The sequence below is a fragment of the Hordeum vulgare genome, chromosome 5H (genome assembly GCF_904849725.1).
Source record: "Hordeum vulgare subsp. vulgare chromosome 5H, MorexV3_pseudomolecules_assembly, whole genome shotgun sequence".
Taxonomy (NCBI): Eukaryota; Viridiplantae; Streptophyta; class Magnoliopsida; order Poales; family Poaceae; genus Hordeum; species Hordeum vulgare.
Genome location: NC_058522.1, coordinates 577,552,675 through 577,572,160, shown reverse-complemented (window position 1 = coordinate 577,572,160; position 19,486 = coordinate 577,552,675). Strand labels below are relative to the sequence as shown.

Genomic DNA, 19,486 nt, shown 5'->3' with positions numbered 1-19,486 from the left:
TCCCTAGCATTGAAAATTCTCATGTAAGGAATTTCTATCTTGTACTTCTCAAAAAGCTTCCCATGGAGTGCTGTTGGACCAAGTCCAGGTTCTTCTCTCAGCCAATCCAATATAGCATCTGCCACCCACCTAGTTTTTGCTAGCTTGGTTTTGGCCTTCCCCCCTCCCCCTCCAGGTGGACAGGTGTGCTTGTGTGGGTTTTTCTTTATCTGAAACAAAATAAAAGGGTAAAAAACAGTTAAGAAACCTTACTCAACAATCTGAAACTAAATTACTAACTGAACTTGGATTACATGAATATATTTGCTCTTTCTCATACGAGATGCATGCAACTTCCACCTACACCTAGGATATGGACAAAAAACTGTGAACCTTGCTGGCTCACTCCTTTTAATCTTATAGGTGTTTTCAGATATAACGCACCATGTTGTCACTGCATTCCGACAGTCCACCATTGATTGGAAAATGGTACCTACACTAAGCTCAGGTTTTTCCCTGTTCCACTCAATTGTTGGCATGTCATCACCATCGTATTCATCCTCGATTAAGCTGTCCATGTTCTCCACCTTCTCTTCATCGTCAGTGTCATCAAACCTAGCTTGGCTGATGGGCTCCTCCATATATTCGTCATCCACTGCTTGCTGATTGGCTACATCGACCAGTTCAGGAAACATCATCTCGTCTTCATCATCATTTGTAGGCACTGCCTCGTCAGATTCTGCATCCTCTTCTACACCAACTGCAGAAGGTACACGAGAAGCAGCAGCTGAATCGGAACCAGAATTGGCAGCAGGCATGTTGTGGCTCCATGAACCACTTGCTTTACTTGGTGTCGACCTACAAGGAGTGCCAGGGTGCTGGCTATTAGCACAGACAGATGATGTCTGAACTCCCTTCCCCTTCACCCGTTCTGCGCGTGGCTGAAGCACATCGATTTGGAGTTTACCGAATCGGCAGCCAGCAATCCCAGCAAAAAGCAACGGCATATGATCATCGCAAGTTAGTGGGAGAAATCTTTGCTCGTCACTGCTGAAGTAATTCAGTTCAACAGCATCGACATCACTCCAGGGATAGGTGTTTCTGAGCTCAGCTTGCAAATCTTTGAAAGATATGCTGGTTTCTACCACTTTGGGATAGAAAAATGATGAAATCAAATGCGGTTTAGTACCACGCAGCACACTAGTTTCCATTCTAATCGCCAGCCGGAAAGCCAGCGCGGGATCAATCCTATTTTGTTGAAGGAAATAAAGGCTTCAGTTAGCCGGGTAAAATCGAGCACAAATTCGAACGATTCAAGCAAACAGAAGTCAAATACGGCTTACAATACGACTTAGAACGTCAATTCGAGATGAAACAATGCTTACCCAGGTTTAATCCATGAATTATCTGCCGCGGATTCGACCCAATCCTCTCCACGGTCGACTGCATTCCGGGCGTCCTCACTCAACATCGCTATGTAATCCTAGATGGGGAGGTGGGCTATATCTGGCGGAGACGCGGCGTCGCCGACGAACGGAATAGGGGCATAGGGTGGAGGAAACAACTGCGGTGGACGCGGCACGACGCCGGCGGAGGGGGCGGGGCGGCGCGGTGCAGTGCGGCCTGTCTAGATCTGTTTCAGATTCAGACAAGCTGCCCAATACGTGTCTCCTTGCGGTCCCACCCTTCAGCAAGCAACAGTCAGACGAAGACTCGGCCCCACTCGTCAGCAGTTAACGGTCAATGGATGGTCAAGACAACAAACGGCCGCTATGAGCATTTGTGAGAGTTTCAGCTAAGGAAGAGGGGAAAAGTGAGCAAACGTTTGGAGCGTGGGGAAAAGTGAGCACAACTAAGGAACCAGGGGCACTAATTTAAATATCCCTTTAAATTATGCATGTTAGGATGGTGAGCTTTCAAAATTCTTCATGTTATTTTAAAATTCTTCATTCTAATATGGGGAGCTTTCATTACAAGTTTTAATTTGCTTGTGTACATAATTTGAAACAGCACATATGGACAATTCATCTAGCAAAAAAGATGAAGAGAGTTATCGAAAGAAGATTCGGTAGCTGGGGATAATCCTTGATGAAGAGTAGTTTAATTATTTCAGTACCTTCTGTGAAGTTTTAAACTGTGAAGTTTTAAAATATGAAGTTTATGAGTATATTTACTTGATCAGTATTAAGTTTTAAGCTCTTATTAAATTTATGAGTATATTTACTTGATCAATACGTTTTGTGAAGTTTAAGCTCTTAGTTTCTGAAGTAATGTTTTTTATTATCAAAAGAAACATGTTGCTGGCATTGGACAACAACGCACGACAAAGGTAGTACAAATGTATAGCTCGCATTGGCCACGTGCAGGCCAACAACCAACATGTAATATACCGTTGGCGTGGGATCCAACGCCGCCACTATTTTTTAACTGTGGCATTATATTCGTGGCGTCGGGTCTTCACGACAGCAAGGCCATTTTTGCCACGCCATAACTAGGTTTTTCTGCACTAGTGCTAGTTCAGATAGTTGGAACTATCCTACGTCCATGTTGATAGAGTTTTCAAACCAAATGATTCTATGATTCAATAATCCTAGCTCCGACTCCCACCAAGTAGCTCACGGTTCACTACCAATCTATTCCATCATGCCCTGCACTTAGAAGCCCTACTAAGAATAGATCTCCATAAAGTGGGCAATTTATGGGTCTATACAAAATCGTGTGTCCTTCACACATAGAGCTTCACAAGATCACAAGTGGCTCCTGAAAGTGCGTTAAGTCGACTAGAGGGGGGTGAATAGGCGATTTTTAATATTTCATCACTGAGAAAATTCCTTTTGAGGAAGGTCCTCATCCATGAACAATGTGCAGCGGAAAGATGATGAACAGAATTGTAAAACAGGCTACAGCAATGTCCTCAGAGTGAGGATTTCAATTCGTTTTGCACAGCATACAAGTGAAGAGAATGGAGGTGATAAACAACTGATTTGAAGAATTTGAGGTGATGAATTTGATGAAAGTCCTCAGTCAAATTCTTCAAACAGTAACGGTGAAAGTCTTCAACAGACAATTGATGAAATGAAAAGAGTTGAGGAAATTGAACCAGGAGCTTGATGAAGACGATGGTTGATGATCCAGTTCCATCTGATGTGACAGTTGTACGTCTGGTTTGGAGCGGATAGGTATTTAAACCTAAGGACACACAGTCCCGGAACACATAGTCCCTACCGTATTCTCCTAGAGCTAAGGACACAAAGTCCTCGCCCAACACTCATGGTAAGTCTTTAGGGTAGACTTCCAAACCCTCACAAACTTGGTCACCCGATGATCCACAATTTACTGCTAGATGCTCTAGACCATCACGCCTAGCCATCTGGAGGATGCGCAGTCCTCAAAGGTAATAGGCCTCGGTTCCACACATGAACAAATTCTTCAGTGATGCTCAATCACTTGGGTTTTGGGTTTGGTTTGGGTGTTTATGGGTATTTCCTCACTTGATGAATTTCACTCTCAGACCTTGAGGAATTGGGTTGCTCAAATAGACAAGTGTCAGTTTCTCACGGAGCAGCCAACCAACTAATGGTTGTGGGGGGTTGGCTATTTATAGCCAGGGAGCATCCCGACATGATAAGACATAAATGCCCTCAATAATGTGACCGTTGAGTGGATAAGATTTAAGACAAGTGGCGCGCACTGCGGCAACAGTTAGAACTTTCAAATGCGAAAGTCCTCATGCTTCAAATTCCTCACTGGAGGATTTGATAGGTGTAGGTTGAGTTGAGCATCATGAGGAAAATCATTCCATAGTATTACCTTGGCCCCCTTTAACAGTACGGTGTTTCTATGACTCAAGAAAGAAGAAAATGAAACATAAAGAGTAAATCTTCAGGCTTTAAAGTCTTCAAAGCATTTTCTTCAAGGAGCACCGAATTCCTCAGCTTTAGTTTCTTCGTGAGGAACATCATTTTTTATCGTAATTTCGTCGCGATCAGAGTCTTCAAGTAATGACAAAAGTCTTCAACCTTAGTCAGTTTCTTCAAAACCAAAGTCTTCAAGAGATGACCGAAGTCATCAACCGAAGTCAGATTCTTCAAGACCAAAGTCTTCAAGATTTGACCAAAGTCATCACCTGATGACATACATTTTTAGGGGTCGATATTCATCGAATAACTCAAACTCCTCAGCGATTTATAGAGCATGTATACACTTACAAACAGTGTTAGTCTCTTAACATATAAGTCTTCAATCCACCAAAATCACTAAGGGCACTAGATGCACTTACAACTCCCAACCATTTAGGATACGTTATCCATCCAAGAGTAATAAGCATAAACAAAGTCACTTAATAGGAACTCCTTTAAAGATATTCAATCAAAGAGTCTGTCAAGAATAGAAAGGAACTCTCTCTCACAAGTAAGCTCTATATCAAAATTACCAATGAGGTCATGCTTACTTCCCACGATTCTGTATGTGGTAATATTCCAACTGCAATATCGGCTAGGGATGTTACATGGTGGTAACGGTTGCCTTAACTGCATTGTTATTACCATGTGGACAATCAGCCATTGTACTCCCAACATTGTCAACCCCATATAAGGTGAGGTTAGGTGAGAATTTACGAAACTTCAACGGTCTTACAAGGGCATACCACATACACGGACATCAGACCCCCAGTTGTAAACATCTTCATACAATGCTTGATAAGAAACGCCCGACGAGAGTGGGGTATTACCTCTACAAATAGAGGATCCGAAGCTGGGTAAATGATCTATTGCGAAATCTCATACCTAGCTTCTCCACTTGCACCTTGCCTCTTAAACCCCCCTTAAATTATGAGTATTAACATGAAATCCAAAAAACATTTTAGAATTACCAACGGTAATAGTAAAATAAATCATCATGAGGCAGAAAGTGGTGTTTTAGGATTTTAGTTTTCAACATGTGATGTGAATCTCTTTGGTTTATTATAGCAAGAGTTGAATTTGTCTATTAAAAATATCAGGATGGCTGGTTGATCATTTCAGATTGGTCCTAGAGGCTGTTTGGATCAGTGTTCTGAGACACTTTGCCAAAATTTTGGTCGTTGACCCAGCCTGGGTGCTCATTTGGATTGAGGCCAAAAAATTGGTGCGCCCGCACCCTAACAAAACTTACTACAATCCATAGGCAACTTTTTGGCAAGGCGTGTGCGCCCAAATCCTGCGTCAATTATTTGGCAAGCCCTTGATTGGCAAGGCCGGCACAAGCACAAACCAAACAGCCCCCTATTCTTAATGTTTACGACCCATTTATAATAAGATTTTTTTAAATGACACATGAGTTTCGTGAGCAAATTATTAAGTACTCCATCCGATTCGGGGTTTTGTTAGATACACACTTATTTGTGTCGAAGTTTGTAGATTTGATAACTAATAAAATCTAAATTATATATCATAAAAATTATATTGTGGGCAACCTCTTTTGAGTACAAATCCAATAATATACTCTCTCTCTCTCTGTTTCATTTTTTTGGTCGTGATTGTAGTTCAATAGAATTAAACCACGACAAGAATTATGAAACGAAAGGACTAGTTTTGTTACTCACGTAGATGGTCAAAATTTGATCTGAAAAACAACGAGACCTAATAAACAGACGATATGTCACTTGCAAGCTTGGCCTGATTTGTCTTATTCATATCGATAATGGTTTGATGACATCAATCATGAAAACAGCAATGAACAATGTGCCGGCCAAGTAACACAGTGAGATTGAAGCCTTCTACAAGTGAGATGATTGTTAAAAAAATCAAAGTGACGTGTGGACCCTGGGTTGCGCAAACAAGGCAACCGCCCGAGCCTGAATCCTTTGATGTAAATCTCTACTAACAATAGGTGTAAAATAAAAGGAGTTGATTGCACATGACTATATATCATACTTGCGCTAGGTTTACAGAAACCCACTTAATTAGTCGCCAATTCGTTGCAAATTTCACCATGTATGTACTAAACTTTTTTTCCGAAAACACAAGTCAGAAATTTAACCTGTTTGCTCACTTTCTAACAAGTAGAGTCGTCGGACTGTAAAGAGCTGACTTGGCAAAAGAGTTGCGTACACACCCTTATCTCTAAAACAAAATCACAATTAATACCCCACCCCACCCCACCCCGGTCGCCGCCAACCGTGTGGGCAACTGCCAGCGGCTGCAAGTTGGTCGATGCCGCAGGCACGTCTCTCAACGTCCCCATCCCCGCCGCGGCGCTCGGCCTCCTCCGCCGCCCTCGAGGAACGCCAGAACTCCGCAGCCGTCGGTCGCCTCCTCGTCCTCCGTCGCGGCTGTAGCCGTGTCCGCCGCTGACGTGGCCGCCTGGGTAGTTGGTGGTGTCATTAACGAAGGCCTTGAGCACCTAGAGGCGCCAGCTATATATGGTGGCCGCCGACATGTATCTGCTTGCAGGCGAGGCTCGTAGTCGGGTCATATCTCGCGCCTCGAGCTCTGATACTGCCTCGTGAGCGATGTGCGACGCCGCCGCGTGCCTCCTTCAATTTTCAGGTCAAGGAGAAACAGGAGCTCGCAGCACGGGCTTCGACCTCCAGGTCAAGGAGGAGCAAGAGCGCGCAACTACCTTCCATCTCCAGGCTTCGAAGCGAGGTTGGTGGAGTTTTTCCTCGACAAGACGCACAAGAGATCATGATCGGCTTGCTTGCTCCGGCTGTGTACACAATGGGAAGGTGTTGATTGCATTTTTGTTTCGAATCCAGGGGAGTGTACATCAATCTTTGACCAAATCATCTCCTTATAACCCGCCCCTACTTGTCAGAAAGTGATCGAACAGACTAAATCCCTGATAAGTGTTTTTTGCAAAAACTTTACTAAAAATGCAATGAAATTGTCAAGGAATTATCGACTAGGTGGTTTTCTACAAACTATCCTCAAATATCATAGTTTTGTGCAATTAACTTAATAAAAGAAGACTCGACAAAAAAATGCAGAGGCTATAAATTGAAAATCTTGTATACTACATTTAACAGAGCTCCATAACATCACTCTGAAACCCAAACCCAGAACTTGCCACGGAAAAACAAATCAATCTTCTACTACATCAACCATGCCGCATATAGCGGTTTCTTGTCCTTCTTGCCCCGGTTCGTCAGCTTGCCGCCACCATAACTTGAATCTGAGCTTACGGTCCCGTCGACCGCCGGGGGTGCCTCCTCCTCTACCTTTGCGGCGCCATGTCCAGGATCGTCATCCTGAAGGAGAGCCCACATATTGGCGCCACCACCCACTGCGACGCCACCCCCCACGGCGGCCTTGCGTGCCCGCCGGCTCCGAGCCACCTTACGTTTGGCGACTACGGCAACGAACTCATCTTCCTCTTCCTGTCTACTACTCATCTCTTCCTCATCTCCTTTACTTGACACTTCCTCCTCCTCCTCCTCGCTCGGCGGCGCGGCCGGCGTCTCCTTCTCCTCGTGACCGCTGGGGAACAGGTATCGCTGGAAGAGGGGGTTTACTCCTGATCTTGCTCCTGCAACATCTGGTGGTGCAACTCTGTCCTTGTTCCGATAGATGGCGGCGATGCCAATCCGTTTAAAGCGCTCCATCAGCATCGCTTCGTCCATGGTGCTCGCCGGTGCCACCTGCTCGCCGCCTCCGGCAGCGCCTCCCTTCGTGTCCTTCTTGCTGCCACGTTTCGTCGCTGGCTTGGCCTTGGCGACGCTCTCAGCCGGCGGCGCCGCCTGCTCCTCCGCCTTGGCAGCGGCTTTCTTAGCGTGCTTCCGGCCGTAGGCGACGGCGTCGTCGACGCTGTGGCCGGGGTCGTTGTTGCGCAGCACGGCCCACATGTTTGCGCCGGCGCCGGCCATCTCGATCGAATCGATATGGGACGAGAGTCACGCGCGTAGGCTTGGCTGGAATCTAAGCTCTACCGTCGTCGTTGTCGATCATGGTGCTACGGTACGGTCGTATATAAGGAAGGGCGCCCGGCTGGCGCATGCAGTTGGACTCGGGCTCGGCTTTGGTGTTGTGCTCGCCCCGGAACCGGAGTCGGACGCGTACCTAGCTCTATATGGTCATCTATTGATCAGTTTGTAAGGATCATCACGACACTAATAAGGCCAACTCCAACCGGGGGACGTGCATGCCTCCCTTTGTGGATCGCCCCGGTTTTGATATTGGGTGCGTCCAATGCGACCGGCACATTTAAATTCACAACTAATCTTAAAAAACCTGGTCTGAGTTATTATTTTTTATGGAGACTGCTAGGCGTCCACCCGCAGATGCGCGTTATACATCCGTCACACCTCGCTGGCCGTTGGATCTACACGCGAGCAGCCGTCAATCGCTTGTCATGTCCCGCTCGTCCCCTTCTCACTCATTGATTCCTGAAACAATGGCCGTGTTGCAGAAACAACAGTCGTGTTGCAAAAATAATTCCTGAAACAACGATCACGTTACAGAAACAATTCTTGAAACAACTGTCGTATTTCGGAAACAATGACCATGTTGCAAAATTTTCTCTTCGTCGAAAGGCGTTTGGCGGCGGAGATCCAGTATGGATGCACTCACGCCGGCGATCTACATGCGGCAGCGGCGGGGGGGGGGGGGGGGGGGATGGAAGGCGGACGGGGCAAGGGCTGAGCATGTATACCTGCTGGAGTCGACGCCGACCACCACAGTATCTGTCGCCGTCGCCTTCGTGCTGGAAATGTTGCGGCCGCCTAGCGCCCTGTCGTCCTGTGCCACCGGCCCCGTCGCCCTCCTAGATCGAGCAGCAAGAGAGAGCAACGCAAAGCGGGCTCTCAACTGCGGTAGACGATCCTGAAACAATCGCTCTATTTTAGAAAAATAATCGTGGATGACGCAGAAGCGGGGTTGGTATGATCCCTCCGATCAATAACTGATCCGACGGTTGCCGAGCCAGCAGACGAGGGAGCGCGAACAAGGCTAAAGGTAAGCTTTTTCTTTTTTTATGGGAAACATTGCCAAGCCGCGCTTCGGTACAACAAAACATATAAAGGCAGCGAGGTCATTTCACATGCCGTATAGCCTAGAAAAACATATAAGGACATCGGTGGTCTGAGCATCGATTGATTAAGGATAGGATGGAGAGTTCGCGTACGTGGGCATCAGCCTAGAAAAACAAACCTCTACGGAGGCATTGCAGCCGTACATTACAATATCGATTTGACCAGGAATATAGGAGGCATGAGAAACAAAACAACCTTTGGCGATTGGATCTACTATGGCTGTGTCAGTGTCACCCAGGTTGCTGATCGATTCCAGTGGTGTCTGATCGCCGCCACGTAGGTTCAGCCAGGAAGAGCAGCGCTGCCGGCTGCCGGCTTGTTGCCTTCAACTCTAGCCGGAGAGGCGGACATGCCCAATCGTCGATAACTCTAGCCGGAGAGGCGGACATGCCCAATCGTCGATTCTTACACGTCAGCGTCAAGAAGCACGATGAGATAAGTTACTGATTTTGCCATGATAATGGATAATTTTTTAGAGATAATTGATGAAGATTTTATTGGAGCGATTATGTATCTTTGTGCTAATTTCCAATAACTTATTTTTATATCAGCACCATCATGTCATTTAGAAAAATGCGGGACAATGATAAGAGGAAACACATACACGAGTTTATAGAATCAAAGAAAAGATCCATTGATTATTTCTATATATGAGAATAAGCACTTCATCCACGACAAGTGGGCGATGGTCTCTATGAAGAAACAAACTGATCGTTCGAGAAGAGAACGATATTACAAAAGACAATGTTAACATCAACACAGTTGATAACAATGTTAGTGCCCATGATATTATATTTAATTCATCTGCTACACAATTTACTAGTATAGACGAGATACTTGTTTTTACTATGGATATTTATAAACCATGAATTGTGATAATCTTAATAACATAAAAAATAACTGATATTTCCAAAGGTGACATGTATTGAATCATGTTTTCATATTTTGTATTAAAGGGCCCCATGTTCCTGTTCCGCCCTGGGCCCCCGAATTCTCAGGACCAGCCCTGACCGTGATCGTTGTCAGTAAAACAAATAACCACCATTTATTCTTTGAAGAATAGGGCAGTAGAGCAACGTGGAGATTCGAAATCCAATTTTTGAATCGAGAAGCAAAACAAAGCAAAGTGAAAGGCCCGTGGCCGTGGCTGGCACACGAGTGTCAGATCGTACGGTCCTTGTGAAGGCACGTGTCGGGCGGCCTCTCCCCCCACTCGCTCCCAAAATCCCGCCCTTTCTCATTCCCCGCACCCACTCCACTCCACTCCAGAAGCTTCCCTCGTCGCCTTGCTTCGCCACCGCCGCCGGCGAGAGAGAGAGGAGGATGGGGACCCGGGCAGTGCCGCTTCCTTTCCAGTTCGAGATCATCCTCGGCAAAGGCACGTCACCGGTCCCGCGCAACCTGATCGATCTCCCTTCGCCGTGCCGTCTCATCCTTGGATTTGATTGTGCAGACCGCGACCAGTGGCCTCCGGAGGCCAGGTTCATCGAGGCCGCCCACCACGGCGACGTCCGCGACATCAAGAGTAAGGCCCCGCCTCCCTCCCCCTTCCTGGCGTCAGCTCAGTTCACCCCTCGCTAGATCCGGTGGGGCTTTAGGTTTAGTCACCTGGCCGGTGCCCGTGGGGTACCTTACCTGCGAGGTACGAGTACGACTACGGGGTGTCGATTTCTCTCGCGATTTATGCCGGAACGCCCGCGGGGGCTTGATTTCTTGCGGGATTTCTGCCGATTCCTTCCTGATTTTGGGGCTTTTTTAGAGCATCAGGCAGCCAAAAAGACATCCCCGGTTCCGTTATCGAAATGAAACCCATGATTTGGGGTAAAAGTGGTCACCTTTTGTCTTGATACGTCGTCCCTGTCATGATTGATGATTTAGAATGACGCCGGTGCTTGATCCATCGGTCCCTTTCTTGTTACAAGTTGGGTATTTTTGTTACAACTTCTTACCAACACTTTTCTCCTTCAGAGATTGCAAAGGAGCTGGATGTGCACGGCCACGGGATCCTCGCGACGGTGGCCAGCACGACCTACATGGGCATGAACGCGCTCCACGCCGCCGGTGGCTTCGGCAAGCTGCCCGTCTACCAGTATCTCGTCGAGGAGGTCGGAATGGAAGTCAACAAGCCTGACACCGCTCAGGGTAACTCCTTCATTCACGTACGCCTTTCCGGTCTTGAACTATAGATTTATCTTATGATTTGATCACCATGAACTTTAACTTAGTTGTGTCATTGTGTGTGTGTGTGTATCTTGATGACAGATCTTACACCCGTGGAGCATGCCATTAACTATGGCAACCTTCCTGCCGTCAGTTACCTTCTTGACCATGGCGCTGATCTGCATCAGCAACGCTTCAGTCACTCTTCTTCGTTCAGCTGCAGTCCGGGGTAATAAACAGACGGATCTTCCATTTACTGTCATTTTCCTCTGCCAAAGAGTAGGCCGTAGTTTCATGCTCAGGGTCTTCACTACTGCCATGCCATGCCATGCTCCCTTGTTTTGTGCTGGACCGTCCATGCATGCAGCCTTTTAGTTAAATCTGGAGGGAACACCATGGTTATAGGAGTGGATTTATTTCACAGAGGGTGCCTAGGCACCCGGGTGTTGTTACACCTTTCTCTTTATTTCATCAGGAGACAAGCTAATCTAATATAAGCAGTTTTGTTGTTGCTATACGTTAATACAAGCCTGATGTTATCCTCTTCTTATGTCCATCAGCGTCTGAATAACAATCAGTCTTATGAAAAGTTTAAACATAGTTGCCATATTAATTTGTAAAAAATCCATGTGTCATCCATCAATATCTATAGGCATTGTATCTTAGTATCTATCCATATAATACCCGCACTCTTAGGATATCTATTTCATATGTTATATTGTTGGACAACGCTAGGGAGCGGCGCCGCACCTCCGTCTTGCCGTGCGGCGGCTCACTTAATCACATTTCAATGCAAAAATTAACCTCCTGTTAATCACTCATTACATATCTCTCATGCATGCGTGCGTGCAATGATATCATTATGTATAATGAAAACTGCTACATGCATGCAATGATGTCACCAAGATTCTTTTCGATTTTAAAATTTAAAAAGTTTTATCTACAAAACCGTTAATTCAATCGATGATCCGCTTTCATCATTGACTTTCTCTCGATGAGTTCTTCGAAACTAGATCCCATGTCGACATGTTCCGTCAACTATTTTTTTTCATCCATACTTGCCATATTTTTTGACCCCACTTGCCATATTATTAACCACTTACTTGCCTGATAAAATAACTTAATTGACACTTTTAATGTTTTTTCTACAAAACCATGTAACAGTTTTCATTATACATGATATAAAAGCATTGTCATAGGTTGTGTTTGCCAATTTAAATATGCAAACTTGTCATATTTACATACAACTTTGCCAAAAGAAACTATTTTGTGTGTTTGTTAGTTTAACTATGTCGAGTTATCATATTTATAAACGATGATCAAATTTTTTTTTTGTGGTCACCGATTTTAAATATGTTGAGTTGTCATATTTTTGCGGGTAATCGCCTAAAAAAATTGTTTGTGCTTGCCATTTTGATTATGTCTAGATGTCATATTTATACGCAGTTTCCAAAAAATTTGACGATTAAGTTATTTTTTATCAGACAAGTAAGTACTTACTAATATGACAAGTAAGTACAGCAAATGTGGTAAGTACGAGCAAAAAAAAAAGGTTGTCAAAACATATCGACATGGGATCTAGTTTTGAAGATTTCATCGAAACAAAGTCAACGGCGAAAACGAATCATCGATCGAATTAACGGTTTAAGAGATAAAAGTTTTTGAATTCCGATCATTTAAAACCAATCTCATGACATCATTGCATGCATGCATGCATGAGAAGAAAGGATGCAAGCCGCTGCACGGAATGTCCATCATGCGGCGCTTCTAAATAGAATTTCCGTATATTGTTTTAGCCATCCAAACTAGTTTCCCAAGAAATATCTACTTACTTTGTATATAACTATATATGACTGTTTATTTAGGTATGGTCACTGTCTTCTTTACGGTAAATTCGTTCTGCATGTCTGTTCAGGGAAATGTGACCCAGATATTGCTTTCCCTCAATAGTTATTGAAACATGTTTCCCCAAAACGTTTTGTGCATATACTCTTCATAGTGTTATGACTCTAATCTCCTTTTTGTCCTTTTCTCCAGGGTACTCTGAAATTGTTAAGTTTCTTATTTCTAGAGGAGCTGATGTTGATTCACTATCAGTTACTGGGACACCACTCTCTCTTGCTGCTCTTAAAGGACATGCTAGTACTATCAAGATCCTTTTGCAGCACAATGCAGATGTACTATTCAAATTCTTCTTGGATCTGTTGGCTTTGAACTTCAATTCTCTCTTTTGCTAATTTCTCGAATTTTTCCCACCTATATTTGAGGGCATTATTGGTTGGTGACTAGCCACGCCTCACCAACAGTTAGGCAAGTGTGAGTTAGTTAGTTATCCTTTGGTTTGCAGCAACACTTCTGGCAAAATTCCTTTCCTATAACTTGGGTGCCATGTATCACTGACTAGAAGAATGTGTGGTAGGATTCCCATAGGCTTAGCATAGTATGGCACTCCATAGGCATGTTTTGCACTCAATCCGGCCGGAAATACTTGTCATAAAAATGAATGTATCTAGATTGGGAAGAAATGGACTTGAGGAGAATTTCCTTTCCTCCAGGAGATAGCAATTTTTTCCACCTACTAATTTTCATAATAATACCATCAATTAGGAAATGAAAGCATTCACTTCTGTCGATCCCCACGTTAGCCGACAAACCCAAATATTTGTCATTGAGTGCTTTAGTCATGATGTCCAGGATTGTGCACATTTGTGCCTTGTCTTCCACTTCCGTATTGGGACAAAAGAAGAGGCTTAATTTCTCCACGTTCACCATTTGTCCCGAAGCGGCACAGTATGAATCCAAGTCCGTTTTCAGTGCCTCCGCGTTCATGGAATTAGCTCTCAAAAGGATTAAAGAATCATCAGCAAAGAGAAGATCAGAAATCGCCAGGACGTCTCTACTCTCTACTGACTTTTACTCCAAGCATACTACCATTCTACTCTGCCTTATCCAAAAGGGCAGTCAGACCTTCGGTACACAACAATAATAAGTAAGGAAAAAGAGGGTCCCCTATCTTAGTCCTCTCGTAGGTTTAAAAATTTATGTTTTTCATCATTAAAAGACTCACGACTCCACAATGGAAACACATTGCATAACTAGATCCACCCAACTCAAGAAAACCCACTCCACTCGGTCATATGCTTTATGCATGACTAATTTGATTGCACACAAACCCTATTTACTCATCTTCTTATGCTTTATTGTATGGAAGCAATCATGATGAGGACATCAATACCATTGTTACGCCCACACCCCCCTGCTGCTATACATAATGGACGAGTTACTATAGCACGCGCACGCCAATTGAATTACAGGTACTTCCGTTTCTTAGAAATCCTTCTAATGTTCATGAACATATGATGCTGTCTAAGTTAGATACTTTTGTTTTACTTATGAATGAAGGACCTAGCATAGATAAGAAGGATGACCATTGGAGTGGGAACAATCATGGAGGAGAAAGTGCGCGCACAGGAAAGAACAATCGAGCTTCCCGTGGTGATTTTCGCACTTTGAAGCCACCATAATGAGAGCAGGAAGGTTGGGAAGAAATATACAAGATGCCACTTCATAAATTTCGTCAATAAGCCATTATAGGTGATGCATCACCTTATTTTTGGGCCAGACCCATGTAATTTGGAAATACCACTTTATAGGTTGTTTTTAGAGTTCGTATGTGTGGGGAAACAAGGTAAGGGTTTGTTTAGGACCCATCCTCCAAGGGGTCACGAAATTCCCTCTATTCCCCCATATATACAGCCCTTAGGGCATCGTTTAGACTTGGGTTTTGTTTAGATTACAAGTTCACCATAGCTGCAACTTCGCGTTCTTCGTTTGTGTTCTACGACCAGACCAAGACGTAACAGAACCCCACTTTCATCAATAAAGCTTTCAGCTTATATTCACAATATCCAGATTGCAATTTTAGTTTCTTTCTTGTTCTTCGTTTGCGTGTAGGAAATTGACCCTCGTGGTCAGGTTGATCGTGCTCCGGCGTGGTCAATAACCTCTCGAAGTTGGTTTAGCGATTGCTAAGGCGCGATGTCTTCGGACGTTCATAGTCGAATCATCAAAGTCTACTCTACCAAAAACGGTAGCCATCATCTCATCTAAATACAGGGACAACCTCGCCTCTATCAAGTGGTATCAGATTTCCAGGTTGCTCGGTGAGATTTTGCTAGTTTTTCATAGTTTTGATCGCATATGTTCCTCATACCTTTAGTCCATGAAAAAAAGCAAAAAAAAAATAAAATAGGGTTAGTTCATCCTATCCGAACCAACCTGAGCCTTTTGCAATTTTCTGTTCGGTATTTTTGCTTTGTTGAACTTGCGATTGGATCGTCGTGTCGAGTTCCTGGTCTTAGGGTCTAGTCTTTTAGAGTTTCGAGTTCTATTCACAAGTTGTCATGCTGCCGCCGCCCCATCTTCGATTTCGCTGCCACCCACCACTATCATCACCGCTGTCATATAGCATCACCCATTATTATCTCGTCATTACCATATATTCTACCACATATCCGCCACCATTCCGAGTCCTTTACATATTAGGTGTAGTTTCGAGATTCCTTTGTTTTCGGTTTTGCGTTTCCTTGCGTGAGTAGGTTTCCGGACAAAAAATTCAGCGGGTAAAAACATTTTTTCCCTATCCTGTTTTTAGGTTGTTCAGAGCGTTTTGAGACACTCCATCATAGCGATTTTTCATCGCAATTTTTGGTCGTCGCAGCTCCGAATCACTCCCGAAAAAACAGTCAAAAAAATTTCGTGTTTATCCTGTGTTTAGTCCTTCGACTACACTGGTTGCTGACTACACTGGTTGCTGATCACCACGTGCTACTCGGTAAGAACTGGTAAGAATTTGAGATTTGCTTGACGCATTTGTGACACACCACCACCACCACCACTTTCTAGTGCCTGTAGGTTCATATTCGTATGTGTTCCTATTGCTACTAATCACACCAGGATCACAAGCTGACGAGATCGACTAGGAGAACCTGACCAACAAGGAGCTCCATGATAAATTTTAGCAAATGATGGCTGACCAGGTACAAGACTTTGTGACCAGCCTTGGAGAGGCCATGGAGAAGCTAGACGGTTTGGACAAGACATTCGACACCAAGATGGACGCCAAGTTCAGTGAGGCGCTTGCACATCTACCACCACCAGTTGCAGCTTCCACCCCTCTCCAACAACAACAACAGGAATGAGGCCCGAATTTGGTGGGACGAGCGTGATGTGTGCCTTCCGGCCAATGCCAGAATTTTGGTGTTGTTGCTCCTGCTGCTACTCCTGTTGTTGCTCCTGCTGCTACTACTGAGATTTCTATGGCTGAGTAGAATGAGGATTATGATGGTGATTACGATGATGAGGGAGAGTTTGCTCCAAATCAACACTAGGGACAACAACCACCATCACAAGCACAGGGCCGTTCAAATGGATACAATCGCAATGGTAGGGTTGCACCACCCCCTCAGGTACGGGTTCATGATCATCTTCCTAAACTTAAATTGAATATTGCTATATTTGATGATCGATATGTTCCTGATATATATCTTACTAGGGAGTTAGAAACAGAGCAACGTTTTACATGCTTACAATTTCCTGAGGATAAACGTGTTGCTGTTGTTGTTTGTTCATTCACTAGTTTTGCTTGTGTTTGGTGGTCTGAACATTGTAGAATACATCATGCTAATATTCCAACTACTTGGGATGCTTTGAAAACTGTTATGCGTACTCGTTGGGTTCCTCCATATTATCAATGTGAATTACTTCAAAAATTGCAGTGTTTAAGAGAAGGAAAGAATTATGTAGAAGAATATTATCAGGAATTACAAACATACATGATTAGATGTGGTATTGTTGAGGACAATGAAGTTATGCTTGCACGTTTTATGGGTGGATTAAATACATATATTCACACTATTGTAGAGTATAAGGAGTATAACACTATCACTCATTTATTCCATCTTGCTTGCAAAGCTGAACGTGAAGTGCAGGATCGACAAGCATTGGCCAGAATTAATTTTTCTGCTGGTCGCACTTCATCATGGACGCCACGTACTTCATCTACTTCCACATGTTGTGATGCAGCACCACCTACTTCAGCCACCAACTCCAACCGAGATACCAGGAAACAGGCACTTGTCCCACGCTCCGTCAAGACACACCTCTCGGGCCTGCACAGAGCTCTTCTTCATCCATTGCATCAACAGGGCGAACACATGAGGTTATCTGTCGTCGTTGCCAGGGTGGAGGTCACTATGCGAGAGACTGTCCGTCCAAGCGTGTTATGATTGTTAATGAGGATGGTGTATATGACTCTGCTGGCGATTATGATGAGGAGACTCTAGCTCTTATTGCAAGTGAAGAACAGGGTGCCGATGAGATTGAACAAGAGACACATTATATGGTTGCTAACTACGTCGATAGGTATGAAAGTTTAGTTTCTCAACGTGTTTTAAGTGTGGAGGTAACACAAGCTGAGAAAAATTAGAGGCACAACTTGTTTCATACAAAGGGAGTAGTGAAGGAACGTTCTGTTCGGGTAATCATCGATGGAGGGAGTTGCAACACTTGGCTAGCATGGAGATGGTGGAGAATCTGTCTCTAAACACCGGACCACATCCTCATCCATATTCCATCCAATGGTTTAACAACAGTGGCAAGATTAAGGTAACACGTATTGTTCGTGTGCACTTTAGCATTGCTACATATTTTGATCGTGTTGATTGTGATGTGGTACCCATGCAAGCATGCTCTGTTTTACTTGGCAGATCATGACAATTTGATAAAAAATCATGTACACCATGGTTGAAAAAATCAGTATACTCTTGTTCATGAGGATAAAAATATAACTTTGCTTCCTATGTCTCCTGAACATATTATGAAAGATGACATTGCTAGAACTAGTAAAGCAAAACAGGAGCAAAGTGAGAGTGAAAATCAGATTGCAGAAGAGGAATTTGGGCAACACAATATGCCTAATAAACCATCATCTAGTGTTGCATCTGAAATAAAACTGAAGAGTGGTTGTTTACTTGCATACTTTTCAGAATCTCATGTGTGTTATTACAAGATGGTAAACCTGTTGCATACTTTTCAAAAAAATTGAGTGGGCCTAGTCTGAATTATTCTACTTATGATAAGGAATTATAAGCTCTCGTTCGGACTTTGGAAACATGGCAACATTATTTATGGCCCAAATAATTTGTTATACATTCTGATCATGAATCTTTGAAACATATTAAAAGTCAAGAAAACTAAACCGCAGGCATGCTAAATGAGTTGAATTCATTGAACTTTTCCTTATGTCACAAAACACAAGAAGGGAAAAGAAAATGTTATTGCTGATGCATTGTCTTGTCACTATACTATGCTTTCACAACTTGACTTTAAAATACTTGGTTTGGAGACCATCAAAGATCAATATGTGCATGATGTGGAATTTAAAGATGTGTTGCAAAATTGTAAATAAGGGAGAACATGGAACAAGTTCGTAATTAATGATGGATTCGTGTTTCGTGATTACAAGCTATGCATTCCAGCTAGCTCTGTTCGTCTTTTGTTGTTGTAGGAGGCGCACGAAGGAGGATTAGTGGGGCACTTTGGCGTGAAGAAGACGGAGGACGTACTTGCTACACAATTTTTTTGGCCAAAGATGAGATGGGATATTGAGCATTTTGTGGCTCGCTGCACTACATGTCAAAAAGCTAAGTCGCAACTCAATCCTCATATTATATATATGCTTTTGCCTGTACCTAGTGTTCCTTGGGCGGATATATCTATGAACTTTGTTTTATGTTTACCTCGAACAAAGAAGGGGAGGGATATCATATTTGTTGTCATGGATAGATTTTCTAAAATGGAACACTTTATACCATGTCATAAAAGTGATGATGCTACTAATGTTGCTGATTTGTTCTTTCGTGATATTATTCGCTTGCATGGTGTGCCAAACACAATTGTTTCAGATCGTGATGTTAAATTTCTTAGCCATTTTTGGAGATGTTTATGGGCTAAATTAGGGACTAAACTGTTTTTTAGTACTACGTGTCACCCCCAAACTGATGGATAAACTGAAGTAGTCAATAGATCATTGTCTACTATGCTTAGGGATGTTTTGAAGAATAACTTAAAAATGTGAGAAGAATGTTTGCCTCATATTGAATTTACTTATAATTGTTCATTGCATTCTACTACTAAGATATTCCCTTTTGAAATTGTGTATGGTTTCCTACCTCGTGCACCTATTGATCAGTACAACAAAATAGTCACATAAGGTCGTTTTTTCTGCTACGCTTTAAAATTCGCCTCTACATCCATGGACACTAGCAAACTAAAGCCGCT

The 19,486-nt window shown here is 43.6% G+C and overlaps 1 protein-coding gene across 2 annotated transcripts; it reads left to right on the top strand.

Annotated features, from left to right (window-relative positions):
- Positions 1 to 10,258: 10,258 nt before the first annotated feature.
- On the top strand, positions 10,259 to 13,707 carry LOC123395076 (poly [ADP-ribose] polymerase tankyrase-like). 2 transcript variants are annotated; one of them, XM_045090007.1, is made up of 4 exons: positions 10,259 to 10,511; positions 10,955 to 11,128; positions 11,249 to 11,375; positions 13,184 to 13,707. In XM_045090007.1, exons 1-4 carry the CDS (start codon positions 10,310 to 10,312, stop codon positions 13,191 to 13,193), a joined length of 513 nt encoding a protein of 170 aa, XP_044945942.1. In that variant the 5' UTR covers positions 10,259 to 10,309; the 3' UTR covers positions 13,194 to 13,707. The 2 variants fall into 2 exon arrangements, with proteins under 2 accessions (XP_044945942.1, XP_044945941.1); XM_045090006.1 differs by having other exon boundaries at positions 10,955 to 11,145.
- Positions 13,708 to 19,486: the final 5,779 nt, after the last annotated feature.

Bases quoted from the DNA above. Each gene is read 5' to 3' on its own strand.
- LOC123395076 (XM_045090006.1), top strand. From the start codon at position 10,310: ATGGGGACCCGGGCAGTGCCGCTTCCTTTCCAGTTCGAGATCATCCTC. The intron at 10,512-10,954 runs GTAAGGCCCCGC...TTTCTCCTTCAG, and splicing joins CGACGTCCGCGACATCAAGA to AGATTGCAAAGGAGCTGGAT. The intron at 11,376-13,183 runs GTAATAAACAGA...CCTTTTCTCCAG, and splicing joins TCGTTCAGCTGCAGTCCGGG to GGTACTCTGAAATTGTTAAG.